The following is a 17,212-nucleotide window of genomic DNA, read 5'->3' as shown; positions in this document are numbered from 1 at the left end:
GTCACCATACAACAGCACTATCACAGTATCATCAACTATATTCCCTATGTTGTGCCTTTTATTCCCGTGACTTCCTCATTCATAACTGGAAGCCCGTACCTCCCACGTCCCTTCACCCATTTTGCCCTTCCCCCACCCCTCTCTCCTCTGCAGCTTTACTGAGATGTAACTCACACACCATGCAATTGCCCATTTAAAATGTACGCTGTCGGGGCGCCTGGGTGGCTCAGTCAGTTGGGCATCGGACTTCAGCTCAGGTCATGATCTCATGGTTCGTGCGTTCGGACCCCTAGTTGGGCTCTGTGCTGACAGCTCAGAGCCTGGAGCCTGCTTCAGATTCTGTCTCCCTCTCTCTTTGCCCCTCCCTTGCTCCCTGTCTGTCTGTCTCTCTCTTTCAAAAATAAACGTTAAAATTTTTTTAAACGGAATCAGGCAATAGGACTCGGTCCAAACTCTTAACTTCCAGTGGCTTCATCCCCACGGCGTACTGGGGTAACAGTATCAGGTATCACGTTGGCATGGTTAACAAGGTGGGCTTTGCAGTTAGACAGACTTGGGTCAAAGACCTGGCTCTGTCACTCAGTAACTCTGTACCTGGGGGGAGTAGCTTCCCCTCTCTGGGCCTCAGTTTCCTGGTTTGTAAAATGGGGCCAAGTGATGGCAGTTTTCACAAAGCTGTAGCGATCATGAAAAGTGCCTAGCCCAGCACCAGTGCTTAATATATGGTGGCTGTTGGGGCACCTGGGTGGCTCAATCATTTTGGTTAAGCATCCGACTCTAGATTTCGGTGCAGATCATGATCTCACCATTCAAGGCCCAGGTCGGGCTCCACACTGACAGCGCTGAGCCTGCTTGGGATTCTCTCTCTGTCTCTCTGTCTCTCTCTCTCTCTCTCTCAAGATAAATAAACTTTAAAAAAATACATATCTACCTATATGTATGTATACATATATATCCCTGCCTGGATAGGGCTCACATTTTAGTGGATAAATAAGACAACAGGTGAAGGAAAAGGATATGTGTGATGGAGACAAGAGCACAGAGTGATGGGATAAAGCACCCCAGGTGGGTGGGGGTGGCTTTCATTTGGAAAGCTTCCCTGCCCTGTCATCTCCTGGAGAGGAAGTCTTTTTTTTTTTAATTAAAAAAAAAAAATGTATTCATTTTTGAAAGAGATAGAGCACAAGCAGGGGTGGGGCGGAGAGAGAGGGGGACACAGAATCTGAAGCAGGCTCCAGGCTCTGAGCTGTCAGCACAGAGCCCGATGGGGGGCTCGAACTCACAAACTGCGAGATCATGACCTGAGCCGAAGTCGGACGCTCAACTGACTGAGCCACGCAGGTGCCCCCCCCCCCCTTTTTTTTAAAGTAAGCTCCATGCCCAACGTGGGACTTGAACTCACGACCCTGAGATCAAGAGTCGCATGGTCTACCGACTGAGCCAGCCAGGAACATCATCTTTTATAAACTGAAACATGCTATGCAAGGCGCGGGGGTTCTTAGGATCCCCTCTGGGTGGGGACGGTGGCCTGGCCTGGGGAGGGACGCTGAGCAGTGGCAGGGCTCCTTCCTCCATCCTGGGGCCACCCGGAAACCAGGGTGGATCGCAGTATTTGGGGACAGGACTCCAAGGTTGGAAACATCGTGCACAGAGGTGCGGCCCGACTGCCCCGTCGCCAGAGCTGCTCCCGTAGGCACGTGTCTGCCACGCTCCGTGTCCTGGGCCTGCTTCTGAAGCGTGGAGTCCAGACTGCAGCATGAATCCTTTTCTAGCCCTACTTCAGCGAGCCCACCCACGGCAACGTCTCCTGCTCTGCATCTAGAACCTCAGCTGGTTGGCTACATTCATACTCTCAGGCAATCTACTCATTTCATCTCTCAGCCAAGTGTCCCAACAGCTGTTTTCTTATCCATCTGTCTGTCTGTCCGCCTATTCATTTAATTATTACTCCAATAACGCATTCATTCCGTCATTCATTCAACAGACATTTACTGAGCATGTCCTTTGTGCTGGGCACAGTGTTAGGTAAAATGATAGTCCTGGGGGATGGGGCATGCCTAATTGGCAGTGTGGACAACTCTGTCACCTCTTTCCTGAGTGCTCATCTTAATAAGGGAGAAGGCAGAGCAGAGGTTAGGAACAGTTGAATGCATGCATAAGCCCAAATATGTATCTGTGTGTGTGTGTGTGTGTGTGTGTGTGTGTGTGTGTGTGTGTGTGTGTTAGAAGGGAAAGATAAAATGTTCTTTTTTTTTTTTTTTTTTTTTAAGTTTACTTATATTGAGAGAGAGAATATGTGTGCACACGCGAGCCAGGGAGGGGCAGGAGGAGAGAGAGAATCCCAAGCAGACACGGGGCTCGATCTCACAAACCGTGAGCTCGTGATCTGAGTCGAAATCAAGAGTCAGATGCTCAACTCACTGAGCCACCCAGGTGCCCTGGCAATGGTAAAATCTTACTGCAAGAAAATACAAGGAGTGTTTGAGTCCTCCCAATGCCAGAGCCATCTCTAGGGAGGCTGGACAGGCACAACGGCCCCATCTCACAGAGGCAGTCACTAGAGTTCAGTCTATTGAACTCTACTTGCCCAAGACAATGCTGCCTCTTGCAGAAGACTCCTCACATCCTCCCTGTTGGAATGAATCCCTTGGTTTTCTATAATCCCCAAGAGCTTTGCTAATACTTCAGTGAAGGAGTTTTCCTTTGGCTCTGCTCCGTTCGTGGGGACTGGCTGGCTACTTGTGTGTCTGTCCACTTGTCTACCGGTTGGATACTTTTTTTTCCCCTTTTTTAAAGAGAGAGAGAGAGAGAGAGCAAGTGCAAGCAGGGGAGGGGCAGAGAGAGGAGAGAGAGAATCCCAAGCAGGCTCTGTGCTGACAGCACGGAGCCCCACGTGGGGCTCAATCTCAAGAACCATAAGATAATGACTGACGTGAGCCGAGATCAAGTGTCCTGGTGCCCCTCGATGGATACTTCTGGAGAGGCAAGAGCAGATGGCTCATCTTTCTCTTTGTCCTCCCCACCAGCCTCAGGCACCGAGTACACCTCAGATACTCACTAAAAGTTATTCATTGCCAGGTGACCTGCCTGAGGTCGCCTGCCTGTCAAGAACACGGTTTGGGACCCTGCTCTGCCATCCCCTAATCTCAGGCCACCACCAGCTGTCACCTGCAAATCAGCAGTAGTAGCTCAATGGGTCTCGGTCATCCAGCTTGCCCCATCGCCCGCCCCACCCCCATTGTCTACACAACAGCCCCAGCAAACCTTTAAAAATGTAAATCTGAACTTGTCAGACCTTCCAGGATCCCCGCTGTGTTTAGGATAAAATCACAAATCCTCCCAATGTCCTACAGGGCCCGCAGGGTCAACCCAGCTTTATCGGGCACTTCCTCTTTCTCTCCGAGCTCCAGCCACGCCGAATTTCTCTCCTTCCCACTCTCCCGGTTCTTTCTTGCTTGTTAGCCTTGGCCGTGCCGTTTCCTCTGCCTGGAACAGTGCTCGCCTCAGCGGCCTGTCGCCTTCACCTAACTCCCCACTCCCCGGGGACTAGGGTCTCCTCCCCTGCTGGTCTGCCTTTGGGGACACTGCCCGTTGCTGAAGCCCTGACCAGCACACAGTAGGCATTCCAGAAATATCTTTTCAATGACTAGCGATAAGACCCTTCTTGGCTCCTCAGTTTCCCTGAGGATGAAGCCAACTGACCCTTCTCTGCCCAGGACGGAAGGCTTTAAATAGCTCTGACATACTCCGGAGGTGGAAAATTCTGATTAGATTGTAGAATGTGGTTTTCCGAAGAGGCCTGGGAGTTCTCCACTCGAGCAGAGACCTCTCTGGCCAGCTCCGTCAAGGTTGTGTTCCTGCCAGGCTGGGCTGGGAATGGGGCTGGATTTTTAAGAAGACTCGGGTGTCTCCTGGGTCTCAGCACTTTGTGTGTGCATGTCCATCAGTCCCCTCGGTATCTCTGCCGAGTCGAGGCTGGAAGTGGCTGTGCACCGAGCTCCACAGCCCTGGGTTCCCGCTCTGGCTCCACCACCTGCCAGCTAGGTGCTAGGGACTTCACCGCCGCCAGTCTCAGTTTCTTCATCTGTAAAGTGGGGCTGCTAACTACTTTCTAGGTTGTTATGAGAAGTCCTTAAAAGTGTTTAGTGCTTGGGGCGCCTGGGTGGCTCAGTCGCTTGGGCGTGCGATTTCGGCTCGGGTCAAGATCTCACAGCTTGTGAGTTCGAGCCCTGCCCTGCGTCAGGCTCTATGCTGACAGCCCAGAGCCTGGAGCCTGCTTCGGATTGTGTCTCCCTCTCTCTCTGCCCCTCCCCCGCTCACGTTCTGTTTCTCTCCTTCAAAAATAAATAAACATTAAAAAAAAAAAAAAAAGGTGTTTAGTGCTTGGCACGGAAAACATTTGTTGTGGCTATTATTATTAGCAGACGGCTCATTCCCAGGAGCTGGGACCTGGTTAGCAGTGCTCCTTCCCTATGAAACCCTGACTTCAAGTGCTACTCCCCAGAAGCCTTATTTTTTCAACTTTTTGTAAGAAACTCCAAGAAGTTTATGCGATTCGTGTTTAAGCCACTGATGGCTTAATGGACATCCAATGATGGGTGGTGGTGGTGGGGGGGCACTGTACGAGGCTCCAGAGGCATGAAGATTATTAGTAGGACCCACTTCTTGTCCCAATGAGAACAGACAAACCGATAATCCCAATCCAGTGGGGGGATGTGGTGAGGTGGCCCACAGTCCGTGAGGAAAGGAGAGGATTTCAGGGCAGAGGCAGGGATCCTCTGGGTGTCCGGGGGATGCCGGGGTGGATGGAGGAGGGCAGGATGTATGGGTGGAATGGTCACACACTCCCCACCAGGATGTGAGATTCATTGGGAAAGACAGGCTGAGCTCTGGGGGTGAGAAATTGGTATGTATTCCCCCAGCAGACTGAGAAACTTCTCTGTGCCAGACCTGGCTGGGCCGGGGGTGGGGGGCACATCACACCTAGACAGAGCCCCAGCCCTCCTGAACGGGTGGTGAGCTGTCCAGTGGAAGAGACATGACAAGACAAGCATTAATAGCATCCACACCCCTCTCGCCCTCCCCCTGCTCCCCCCTACCCCCCCTGCCAGAGCTGAGGTATCCAGGAGCCTGCAGGAGGTATCCTGGGAATCAAGTCCTTGTCCTTGGTCTGGGGAGAGGGCAGTCTCCAGATCCCTGGTGGGGGGTGTGGTCTCTGGAGGTGGCATCTTCAGCCTGGGGGCTGGGACTGCATGCCCTCCTCCCTTATCCTTCAGCAGAGCCTTTTAAGGGGGTGACCCTCTGACCTCCAGACTGTTCCCCCTCACCCTCCAGCGAGAAGTCCCTGGGGCAGCAGCTTAAAGAAGGAGGTCTCCAGAGGCCTCAGGTTTAGATGCAGATGGGAGGCCAGGGTTGGGCCTGAAAAGACTCTGGGGTCCCCTAGGCACTCCTGGGGAGCTCAGCCAAGGCCAGGGGCTCTGAGTCAGGTCCATGGGAGTGCAGCCCCGGGATGCGGGTGCCTGGCCCAGGACGAGGGAGGGGGGCGATGGGCGAAAGGTTCAGCCGAGGGAGCAGGCGGGGCATTGGGAGTCTAGGACACAGAGTGGGGGTGGGAGGGCGAGGGGTCCGGCCGGTGCAGGGGAGGGGGGCGCCCCCGGGGAGGGGCACGCTATGTCTTTAAGAGCTGCCTGAGCGCAGGTTGCAGCTGCCTGGCCAGCCCGAGAGACAGCGGAGATTCATTACCCGCCGACACAATGACCATTGATGGCCCCGTGGCGTTATTCAAATCCAGTACCAATTGCAGCCGAGCCCCTTTCTCCGCGCCAGGCCCGTATTGTTGGAGCGGCCCACTAAAAGCCCGCCCCGGCCCCGAGCCGCCAGAGGCGCCCGCTCGGGTTCAGCCCTGCGCCTCGCCAGCCCGCCGGCTCCCAGCCCGGCTCCCCGGGCGCTGCAGGTGACCCGGCGGCGCATTCCAGCGCTCCCCGCCGCCCGGGCCACCGCCGCCACCGCTACCGCCGGCGCCCCGGCCGCGACTCAGCCACAGGGAAGCGGAGAGCGCCCGAGCCGGTGCGTGCGCGGGGCTGGGCGGGGGCGGGGACCCCACGAGTCCAGCAGCCCGCACCCCCGGGCTTGGAATCGCGACCCGGCCTCGGGCCCCTGCTTTCCGGATTCCCGGCGAGCCTGGGGAGCCCAGGCTGGGGGCGGGGAGAGGGGAGTTGGGGTTCCCCGGGCCTGACAGAGGAGATTCCCCCGACTCAGGGCGGCGCGGAGACCCAACGCGGGCTATTCTAGGGACCCCGGGCCAAGATCGAAGGAGACACACGCCAGGGGCGATGGGGATCCCCACGCAGGGTCGGGATCCGCGTGCTTGCTCGGCCACCTTACCGCGGGATGGGCCGCTGCCGCTGAGCGTCTGCGAGGTAGTGGGAGGCGCAGCTCCGGAGATCTCCTGGTCCGGCGCTTTTAAGAAGCCAAGCGGAACCCCGCACGCAGGAGACCGGGGCCCCGAACTCGGGGGCTTCGCCACTGATTGTCCAAACGCAATTCTTGTACGAGTCTGCGGCCAACCGAGAATTGTGGCTGGACATCTGTGGCTGAGCTCCGGGCGCAACAGGGGCGGGAGCCGCAGGGACAGAGCTCGGCGCGGGCGAGACCCCTCGGGGAGGCGGCTGGCTGGCCCCAGCGCGAGGATCGCGGCCCCGGCCAGGCGCGCAAAGGAGGGATGCCGGTCCCTGCCACCAGCGCCGCCATCCTCCTCGTCGTCGTCGTCGTCCTTCTCCTCCTCCTCTGCGGGTGACCAGTCGTGGATGGCGGGGGCCTCCAGTCGATCGCGTCGTTTTCCCCTTTTTCAAATTTCGGCCGGGAACGAAGCTGGCACGCCGCGGCGGAGCACGAATGTGGTCCGGGTAGCCCGCCCTCGGCCCGAGCCGCAGCAAGTCGGGGGCGAAAGAAGATGCCGGCGGAACGCGCTCGCTAATTCGTTTTGAATTGGTTTTAACCTAGCTCCCACCAATACACCCCAGACAAAAAAACCTAAACCGACCCCTAAATCCCAAATAAACCGACCCCTCCCGCCAGCCCCTCCAGACGGACCGATGGGCTGAGCCTCCTCTAGCCGCTGCAGGAGTCAGGAGTCGGAGAAGCGTCGGGAATGATGCGCTCCAGCCGGGCAATCGCCTCGGCTTTGGAAACAGAACTTGGACAAACGAATCCTTTTCATTAAAGACAAATCTTCGGAGATAGTGGGGTTTACTTATTTGTTTATTTCCTCACAAGTGGGGGGTCAGGAGTTGCGGGGGAGGGGGGGCGGCAGGGAGCAGTTGAGCGTTCCTGGGGCTGAGCCCAGGTCACCTGTTCCTGACCCGATGGGGGCTGAAAAAGACCCGAAATGCTGGAGAGCGCTTGGGCCAGTTTCGGCGGTGCTGCTGGCATTCCTTCCCGCAGGGAACCTGGTTTTTCTCAGTGCATCCTCCTGCCCTACTCCTCAGCATTAAATGGGGGTGCCCTGGCAGAAGGGATATCCTGAATCTACTCTCCCTCTTCCCGGTGCAGGCAGGAAAGGAACACTATCGTCCAGTTTCCAGGACTTGGAATCCCAGGTGGGACAATGGGCCATTCCAGTGGGGCTGGAGGCAGGGAGGCACCTCCAGGTTACAGGAATCAGTGAGATTGTAGGGGGCCATTTCAAATCCCTTGCTCTGTTCCCTAACATGGAGATCCTGGCCTCAGCACCTTGGGCGGGTTGGTCATACAGCCTTTCTAGACAGCACTTGGACCCCAACACTGGCCTTAACTCGCACTCAGACCAGCTCCTACCCATAACCCCAACATGGCTGGCCCCCACCTATGCAACCCAGGAGGTCTCTACCCCCAGAGCACTGGAAAGAAGCCCAGAAGCCAGGGGTCGTGTGTCCCCCTAGGCCTTGAGAATGATGTGCACACACATCGCCCCCATCCCCAACGCTGCCGAGACAACCACTTGGCACTTTCATCTCCAAAGAATGAGAGAAATTCCACCTTAAACCATTGACATTTAATAGAAAGCAATGTTTTGGGTGGGATGATGTTAATGCCCTAATTTTTTTTTTTTTTTTTTTTTTTTTTTTTGAGGTTTCCCTCCAGCAAGGCTTTTCCTCCAGGTCATGGGAAGGGAGGTTCAGCAGTCTTATATGCCACCCCCATTCTGCATTCTGGGGCTGCAGCTGGTGGGACAAAGCCTAGCCTCAGACAGACAAAGTAGAGAAGTGTCCTGGGACCCAGACAGGTCAGCACAGACTGGCTTTGCCATCCCTGTCTCCAGACGGCCATGTCGGATCACCCCCTCCTAGACAGCCTGTGTAGTCTGGGTTTCAACCCCTGCCCTCTGTTGGGTGAAGGGCAGCTCTGAAAGCCCTTGGCTGGGGCAGAGACTGGACCGGGGACCATGGCTGGGGGGATGTGAGGTGCCACTGGTTTCTAAGGATGAAGCTCCAGGCAAAGCTAGTAAACAACCTAGTCTTTTATTTGCCCAAGGCCAGCTGTTGCAGACACTGAGGCCCCAAGACTTCCAGAAGGGATGGAGGGAGGAGGGGCGAACCATCCTGCCTACCAGGTGCTGCCTGCCCCCATCCTGCTTCCTGCAGGAGGTGGGAAAGGAGATGAAGTCTCCATTTGTGCCATCAAGTATCAAGCCTGCTTTCAGATACTATAAATACTCAATTGCCACTGAAGAGGAAACTGAGGCACTCTGACTCCCCAGGCCGCTATCTGCCAGTTCAAGCTTTTGCCTGCTCTCTCTCTCCAGAATGGGCTGCAGGCAGCCTTTTGCTGGGGGAGGGTCTCAGGAGCCCATCTGGTGGCCTGTGTGTGGGGGGGAAGGCCAGCCAGGGTCAAGGGCTGGGGCTGGGGGAGCAGGAGGAGGGGTGTGGCTGGAAGAGCAGCTGCTGGGAGGGGGGAGTCAGCACTGAATAGGGGACCCCAGCTGGGGTTCCATAATGATATCAGTGGGGGACGGCCAGAGCCCTCTGCTGTCTGGATGGGGAAACTGAGGCAGAGACTCCTCCCATCTTTGAGAAGGGAGGGGGCTCCTATAAGCTATTCGGGTCCATTCCTCTTCTCCTCGAAGACGCTACAGCCCAGGAGTTGGAGCGAGTCAGTGGTCACTCAGTGTTTAGATTGAGATACAAGGAGTGGGAGGTGGCTGGGTCACCTGGCCACGGAGCCCCCTTCATGTTGTGACCAACCAGAGGGGCACCCTCCCCCACCTCAGCTGCTGGGAAGGGAGGCAGGGCTGAGCCTGCCCACCCCCACTCACGTGCCTGAGAAAGGCTCATTTTTAGCACCTGGCCTCTTTTCCCTGCCTGGAGGGAGCTCGGGGGACAGAGCAGGGAAGAAAGCGGCCAAGGGGGACAGGGAGACCTGGAAGCAGGGCCCCAGGGGATGTCTGATTGTTCTCTTCTCCCCACCCCAAGGGAGCCTGGGCACAGTGCGGGGCCCTCAGCCGCCGTGCAGCGTGGATATGAAGAGGATGCTGTCCTGGTCCTGCAGCTGGTAGTCCAGCTCACCCTGGTCCAGGAGAGAGAGGAGAGTGTCAGGGCCCTTCTTCCAGCCTCTCCTCAGCGGTCGGGAGGGAAGGGGGGGCCTGGATGCTTTGGGAGAGAAGGATAAAATCTACCAGAAAAACGGGTGCCCTGACGTTAATTTGCACATCTCCAGGACGGAGGAAAGCACACTTCCCCCAGCTACCCGTTCCTTCCTTCCCGGGACGGGAGACTTGAGTGGCCTCAGGTTGGAGGCCAAGTGGGACAGAGGACCAACCAGCCACCCCCTCTGGGCCTGATGAAAGGCCGAAGGCTGTCCTAGGGAAGCAGTGAGGGGAGGGATATCCCCCAAGGTACTGACCAGCAGTTCCCAGTCGGCATCGTTAACGAGCACCAGAATTCCTGGCCGCCTGTGGGAAAGAGGGAGTGAGGAGCAGGCAGTGAAGGGCAGGGGGCAGGAGGCAGGAGGCAGCAGGGGTAGAGAGGCTGAGAGACTTGGGCCGGAGGACGGTGCGGTGGAAGATTTTCCTCCCGAGGTTCTGATCGAAGATCACCCAGGAAGAGGAGGGGACACTCTGAGTCTACGGGAAACCAGGCCAGACAGTCATGGCCTTTGGGATGATATGGAAAACAGGTGCAAATTCCAGCACCACCTCCCAGACCTGAGGCAACTCATTTTGTTTCTCCCGGCATCAGTGTCCTCATCTGAAAATGGCCTAACTCACAGCCTTCCTCCCGGACTGTGCCAGATGAGATGGCATGATGCGTGTCCATCATGGTGACCCTGGTAGCAGCATATTTTTCCAGGTGTCTCACCTCACTGTCCCAGGCCTCCCACATGCCCGTGCTGGAGAGGAGACTATCTTGGCTCTTCAGAATCAGGGAGGGCTGCCAGTGGCCTCCAGCCCCCAAAATGCCCAGGAGCGGCCCTGTCTGGTGTAAGGCTGGGTAGGCTGATGTCTGGACAGGTATCGGTCTGGCTCCTGCTGGCAGCAGCCCAAGGAGCGCAACTGTCCTCGGGGGCAGCTTCCATCACCGCTGGACTGTGACCCGGGCCAGGGGTCTGAATGGCAGCCTTAGCCCCCCAGGGCGTGCTGGTGACCTCTGCTTCAAGGGGATGACTGAGTCCCACAAGCACCTTGCCCACCTCTTTTTCACATTAGGCTGGCTTTCTTATAGAAGCACAGCGACTTCTTGGCACATGGCTCCTTTCCCAGGAGGCCGGGCTAGGCCTTGGACAGGCACGGATGCTTTGGGCTAGGTGTAGGGGTGTCCCCAGTGAGCACAAATGTGCGTGTGTGCGTCCACGTGTGTGTACACGTGCGCGTACACGTGCGCACACTGACTCCCTGGAATTCTAGACCCGTGTGCTCCAACGCACCTGTGAGCCTCTATTCACATTTCCAGGGCTCAAAAGGCTCGTGTGCTTAGCGACTCTACTGGACAGCATAGACACACAGCATTTGCATCATCACAGAAAGTTGTACGGGACGACAGTCCCAAATTGTCGGGGGATGAAAGGGACCTTGCAAAGGCAGCATCTTTTGCTCAGTACTTTCTGTATGGAGAGAATAGCTGAGGCCCAGAGACAAAGGGAGGATAAAGGGAAGAGGACCCCAAGAAGACTGTAGGGGAACCCAAGGATAGGGGTTCAAACCTCCACTCCCCTCCCCCCAAAACCACCGCCTGCCCTCCTCGGGGAAGGAGGAGGAAGGGACTCACACGCTATCTCCCTGGATGAACAACTCTGGCCGCTCTTTTAGCAAGTTCTTCTTGATCCAGACAAGGAGGTTCCGGATGTCCCCTGGAAAGGAAGGCACAGAACAGACTATTGCCAAACCCCAATGATTTCTGGCCCTCAGAGACTTGCCTGGATCAGAAGTGGACGTAGGATTCTGGGGGCGTCTTTTAGACCAGGCTTTCATGGCCCCAGAACTTGTGGATTCCCAAGGTGAGGAAATGGGTTAGGAGGTTGGTGCCCTGCCAGAGAGGTCTTCAGAGAAAGTGGCTCTGCTCAAGACTTAAGGAGGTGACGGGGCCTCAAGACAGACAGCCGTAGGAACTGTCACATGTGAAAGGGCTGGGAGACAGGCCCCCACAAGTTCCGGAAGATGGTTCGAAGCTGCCACAGATAGGCTTCTGAGAGGGCCCTGAAGAGCCCCCTCCACCTTTCTCTCTCCAGCCAGTCCCAGAAGGGGGGATTCATCTTTGCTCTTGGAGGGGTCTGCATATATTTCCCTTTGTGAGGGAAGAAAAACAATTGCTGAGCCGATAACATCAGTTAATTTCCTCTGGCAGAGGGAGAGAAGGATCCTTCACCCGCCGGAGACGCTGACAAATCACTGCCCCATTGCCCCCACCTTCACAGAGCCCCCCAGGCCGGGGATGGCCACGCTGAAGAGGCAAGAGGTTCAGGACTGAAAGGGCCTTTCCTTCCCAGCTGGACACTGAGATCTGCCACTCTGGTTCTGGGACAGTCACCAAGCTCTTTGCACATCATGTGGAGGCTCAGAGCCATCTGTCCCCTGGGTCACCTCTCCTTTCCTAGGAACAGGGTCCCTGGCCACGGCACACTGAAATCTGGCTCTATAAACTCCTCAAAGCCTATGGCTCTCAACTATCCACACCTCCAACAGACTGTCTCCTAAGGCTGCAGGAGTTCCTTCTCTCCCCGAGACCACCTGAGAACTGAAAGTCCTGGGGAGACAACTGGTCTCTGGGAAATCAGCAGGGGCCTGGGGCTAGCCACCCCTATCCTGACTTAGTCTCTCAGAAGCGTCTGCTGTCCTGAACACATGCCCGAGACAAAGCTCCAGGGTGAAGCTGGACAAAGGCCCAGGTAGTGCCTTGGTTTCTCTGCCTAGAACGACAGCCCTGGCACACAGGTGAGGGAAAATCGGCTTGGACAAGGAGAAGCTCAGTTCTGCCCCAGTCTAGGCCCAGCAGCGTGTCTCCACCCTAGCATCAGCCTTGGACAGGACTTTAAGGCATTCTCTCTGACCCGCGTGGGAGCCTTCTAGGAGGCAGGCAGGCTGCACCCCGGATGGACCCGGACACTCTGCTCCGTGCCAACTTCCCTGGGTCGTATGCCAGCAGAGCACAGGGCCATGGGCAAAGTGTCCAATGTCTGAGGCTGCCGCCTTTCAATTTTAATTCCTGCTTTTACACAAAGCAGATTCGAGTCCTCATGGTCCCTGGAGTGGGCAGGGGATGGGGAGTGCAGCCTCCGACTAGCTGCGGTCCGTTTACACTCTGGCTGGGTTTCTCCCTGAGGCCTGGTTTCAGAGGTTTCCCCTTGGCCTCCATCTTGGCACTGTCTGGTGGGCCGCCAGCCCATACATCTTGCTGCCGCTCGATACAGCCGCCGGGGTCTGACGCATCCATCAGCCAGCCATGGCAGGCGGGGTTGTGCCTGCGTGCGCGGAGGAGCTGAGAGGCACTGGGCAGTGCCTGGCCTGAGGGCCACCAGCTGTACCTCCACAGCCCTGGCTGGCCGGTCCAGAACCAGGGCCCGTTGGGTAAAGGCCCGGGCTCCCTCCAAAAGGAGGCAGGGGGGGGGGGGGCTCTGCTTCACCCTGGATAGGCTGGGGGGAGGGGAGAGGGCTAGTGGTCATGTCGGGGTCATCCAAGTGAAGGCACCATCATGGAGTCCCAGAGGGGTGGACTGGGGGGTGAGTCTGCTGTCGGTACGGGCTCATTTATCATGATGCTCCTCTTTGCTGAGGTCACTCCCTCCCTTTTCTGTGCCCCCCAGGCCTGCCCACATTCTTGATAGCCTGTTTCCATGGTGAGGCCACCGTATTGTTCCCCCATGCCTGGATTTGGGGGTGGGGAGAGGTGGAACTCACGGCTCCCTTCACAAGGAGGCCTGCAAGGGCCACTCGGCCTGGCCTGAAACACACCCCCAGGGACATCTTGCTAGGCTTGCTGAGGCCCAGACAATATGCAAATAATCTCCAAGCCAGATGGTCGGCTTCCAAAGGCGCCCAGGGGAGGAGGAAGGGTTAAGCAGAGTCAGGGACTGGTGGCTCTGGGGAATCTTCGATCCACCTTCCCCCTCTATGTCCTCCTGCCTTCCCGCTCCCACGGAGGGTGGTTTCCCTCCTGGGATTTGCAAGGCAAATATTTACTGAGCAACTACTATGTGCCAGGTGCTAGGAAGACGGCAATGAGCAAGAAGGACGCAGAGCCCGCCCTCATGGAGCTAACAGGCCAGCAGGGGAGACGGCCACCACTTATTCAATCAGTGGTGATAAATGCTATCTCTTTTGTGCGGGTGCAGGAAAACTTTTCTGAGGACGTTCATGTTGATGCTGAGGCCTCATGGATGAGCAGGGCAGGACGGGGAAGCATCCCAGGCAGGAGAAAGAATACACATGAAGACTTAATGGCGGGATGGAATTGGCAGGTTCAAGGTAATAGAACAGAGAAAGCAAGACAATCAGCAGATGAGACCAAAGCAGTAGCCAGGGGCCAGACCATGCAGGGCATGCAGGGGCCTTGAGACAGGTCTTCCCCGGAAGAGGCCTCTCCTTCCTCGTGTACTCCAAGTTTGCTCCATGGGTACAGAACCCACACTGCCTGGGCTGGGGCTCCCTGTTTCTCTGGCTATGCACGTTATCGAGATCCAGCTCAAATTCATGTTCCTAAACGGCATGACCGTTAGGAACCAGAGTGTGTTCTGAGGACCTGGTGTGGCCACAGCACACAGCACACAATCTCACACACAGAACCCGCCTGAGATGTTTGCTGGACATGTGGACGACTATGGAGGGAGAAGAGGTTGGGAACACAGACAGTCCCAGTTCTGAGTTTAAACCCATTACTTCTTGGTCCTATGACCTTGGCCGTGGGATTCTCTGAGCCGCAGCTTCCTTTGGGAAATGGGAGTGGTAAGAACGCCTCACACAGTGGTCATGAGGACTGAATCAGACGATCCATATAAAGTTCCTGGCACGTCAGCGCCGTGACTGTTCTGTGATCCGGAGGAAAAACCCGTACCCTTTGCTCTCTCCCAGTGTCCTGAGCTTCCACAAGCTCTGCTCAGGCCCCTGGCACCCTGGGGATGTGCTCGGACAGTCTCCGGGGTGGAGTACAGTCAAGGACTCATCAGATAATGCTGGGACTGGCTGGGGTTTTCTGTAGGATCCACTGCCATCAAAAGCTGGAAAGGCAATGGGGGAATGGGGTGGGGGGCTGGGAGCAGTGAGGGGACCCCAGACACTGGCCTTCCCTCCACTTTATTATTTTAAAAATCTTTTTTTTTTTTTTTTAAAGTAAACTCTATACACAATGTGGGGCTTGAACTCATGACCCCCAAGGTCAAGAGCTCTACTGACTGAGCCAGCCAGGTGTTCCCTTCCATTTTCGATGTTCAGACCCCTAAGATGCTCCCAGGACAGCCCAGGTGGAAGGAATCACATTCTGAGGCTGTGGAGGCCAGAATGCCGGCATCTGATAGGCACCTAATACAAGGTCTCCAGCAAGGAAGCCTGGCCCGCCCATTTGGGAAACAGCAGTAATGGGAGCTGCTGCTCTGTGGCGGAGTGGTTAAGAGCTGGGGTTCTGGAGCTGGGGGACCCTGAGCTGCTGCTAGATGCCCTGGATAGGGCATCTGGGAGGGCACCAGTTGCAGTGTCAGCCTGACATACGGGGACAGCGATCCAAACCCCAAAGCGCTGCCGTGAGGGTTCAGGCATAAAGGGAGCAGCAGGCCCTGTGGAGCGTCCACCGCACAGGACAATATCCTCTGGCCACAGTGACTCAGGGCTCCTTATCCCCTTGGCTGCCAGACCCCTCTCCTGCAGGCTGTTGGCAAAGGGGCACCACACACTCCCCTCTTAGCACCTACGGAAGCTTCCACCAGGATTGCTCACCCAGTGGACCTGTCCTTGTCTGCGGACACTGACCACCCACTGTGGCAGCCCCTCCCTGCCACTGGTGTCCATCCTAGGTTCTTGGGCTGAAAGAGAACAATCCCAAGATCTTATCTGCTCATGAACTCGCCTGCGACAGACCCACATCCAGCCTCTCTTTGATCACCTCCAGGGAGAACCTTGCCCCCAACCAGAAATCTATCTTCCTGACACTCGCACCCAATGAGCCTTGGTTGGTCCACAGGGACCACACCAACAAAAGTGGCCCCTCTTCCACACACCACTCAGTTCTGGGAGAGCCAGACCCCCTAAGTCTTCTCCTCCATAAGGTTAAACCGCTCCAGTTCCCACCAAGTCCACCAGGCTCCAGGCTCTTCTGGGAGCCCACCCCAGGCCTTAGTTGAAAAGGGAGAAGAAAGAGCAGAGATGGGGGGAGTAAAGGAGAAGAGAGGGTAGAGGGAACATCAGAGGGTCTATTTACAAGTGAATGGGGGTAAGAATGGAGCAGTTTGTGGGCTAAACTGGCCTCAGAAGGAGGTTTACAGATGTGCAGGGGACGCTCCTCATTGTTTAATTAAGCAGAAAGTGGATCTTTTCAAAAGCAATTTTGCACAGGGACTGGGAGGGGTTGGGGGAGAGGAGGGCGGTGGGGAGGGGATCAGCAAACAGGCCCCAGAGCAGAGAAAGGAACAGCTGGCCCCAGAGAGGCTGTGAAATGCATGCTAAGCAGTTTAAAGCGCCCGGGAGCTCCCTCCAGCTCCCTGGCCGGGCCACCCTGTAATACAAAGGCAGGGCAGAGGAAGAAGGGCCGGGAAAGGTGAGGCCTAGTGTCTCCTCCTGGGGGCCAGGGCAGGTAAGGCCCACATGGGGACAGTCTGTCTCCCCTGAAGTTTTGGGTTTGCTCCAGCCCACTGACCAACCACGGGCTGGGGGCCTTGCACCGAAGGAGCTCTTGATGTATAAAAGCCAGCCCCCAGCAGCCACAATGTCCGAAACTGATGGTGCTACCAACCTCTGCCAATCAAGGCCTGCTCCACGGAGATGGCTGTTAGGAGGTCCCCTCTACACGCATAACTTCTCACCAACACATCCCGATTCCCAGAATTGTATGCTCAGATCTGGAAGCAACTTTCCCAGACTGTGGATGTCCGATGGATAGCCAGTTCAATAAAGACTAAATCTAACCCAACCTCCCGTTTCACAGATGGGAAAAAAGAGGCCCGTGGAACTAAGTGATCTGCAAACACGCACTGCCAGGGCTCCTCCTGCAAGCTCACCCCCTTTGGCCTTGCCCATCCTCTTTTCCCAAGTTGGCTCGGTTGGAAGCTCTCCCCTGGCCCAGGACCCAGGGCCCCGGAGTCCCCTTGTTTGTGAGACTTGTCACAATCCATAATCTTATGGTTGCTATTTTCTCTGCTGGAGTCTCCAAGACCTGCTTGGCCAAGTTGCAGCCCCCGGGCTGGGAAGGCTGCCAGTCGACAGTGCTGGGCACGGGCTTGGGGGAAGAGTGAGACTCTGCTGGCGGCACCCGCTGGGCTCCTGTGTGCCAGGGTAATGTCTGGCAGCTGCCAGCCAGCTCCGTGGCTGCGGTGTGACCTATGCCTCTGGGCGCAGCAGGGCAAAAATGGGAACCAGGGGTAAAGATCCACTGCCAAGGGCCCAAAGGCTGAGTAAAGGGGCCATTTCAGTTTCTCTCCCACTTCCTTTTCGGCCATCCCAGAGAGGGGAGGACAGGCCCCATCGGCCCCATAAGCAGTAAATGGAGAATGAGAGATCAAACATCTGCGCTTAGCCCAGTCTCCCTATTTCTGCAACTCT

General features: G+C 56.5%; 2 protein-coding genes across 2 annotated transcripts in view; one reads left to right on the top strand and one right to left on the bottom strand.

The window, feature by feature from the left end:
* Positions 1 to 5,725: 5,725 nt before the first annotated feature.
* Positions 5,726 to 7,241, top strand: LOC109250072 (uncharacterized). Its single transcript, XM_019420948.2, has 2 exons — positions 5,726 to 6,066; positions 6,292 to 7,241. Exon 2 carries the CDS (start codon positions 6,333 to 6,335, stop codon positions 6,984 to 6,986), a length of 654 nt encoding a protein of 217 aa, XP_019276493.1. The 5' UTR covers positions 5,726 to 6,066; positions 6,292 to 6,332; the 3' UTR covers positions 6,987 to 7,241.
* A 1,238-nt stretch (positions 7,242 to 8,479) lies between these two features.
* URM1 (ubiquitin related modifier 1) overlaps positions 8,480 to 17,212 on the bottom strand; it is a 15,322-nt gene continuing 6,589 nt past the window's right edge. Inside the window, exons 3-5 of the mRNA XM_019420951.2 lie at positions 11,241 to 11,322; positions 9,880 to 9,928; positions 8,480 to 9,543 (exon numbers count right to left, since the gene is read on the bottom strand). Coding sequence (XP_019276496.1) covers positions 9,475 to 9,543; positions 9,880 to 9,928; positions 11,241 to 11,322 — 200 coding nt within the window. The 3' untranslated portion in view covers positions 8,480 to 9,474. The remainder of the gene's footprint in view (positions 9,544 to 9,879; positions 9,929 to 11,240; positions 11,323 to 17,212) is intronic.

This window comes from Panthera pardus, unplaced genomic scaffold (genome assembly GCF_024362965.1).
Source record: "Panthera pardus isolate Hobbes unplaced genomic scaffold, ASM2436296v1 HiC_scaffold_20, whole genome shotgun sequence".
NCBI lineage: Eukaryota > Metazoa > Chordata > Mammalia > Carnivora > Felidae > Panthera > Panthera pardus.
Note: the sequence above shows the minus strand (reverse complement) of the source record. Positions and strands in the feature narration are given on the sequence as shown.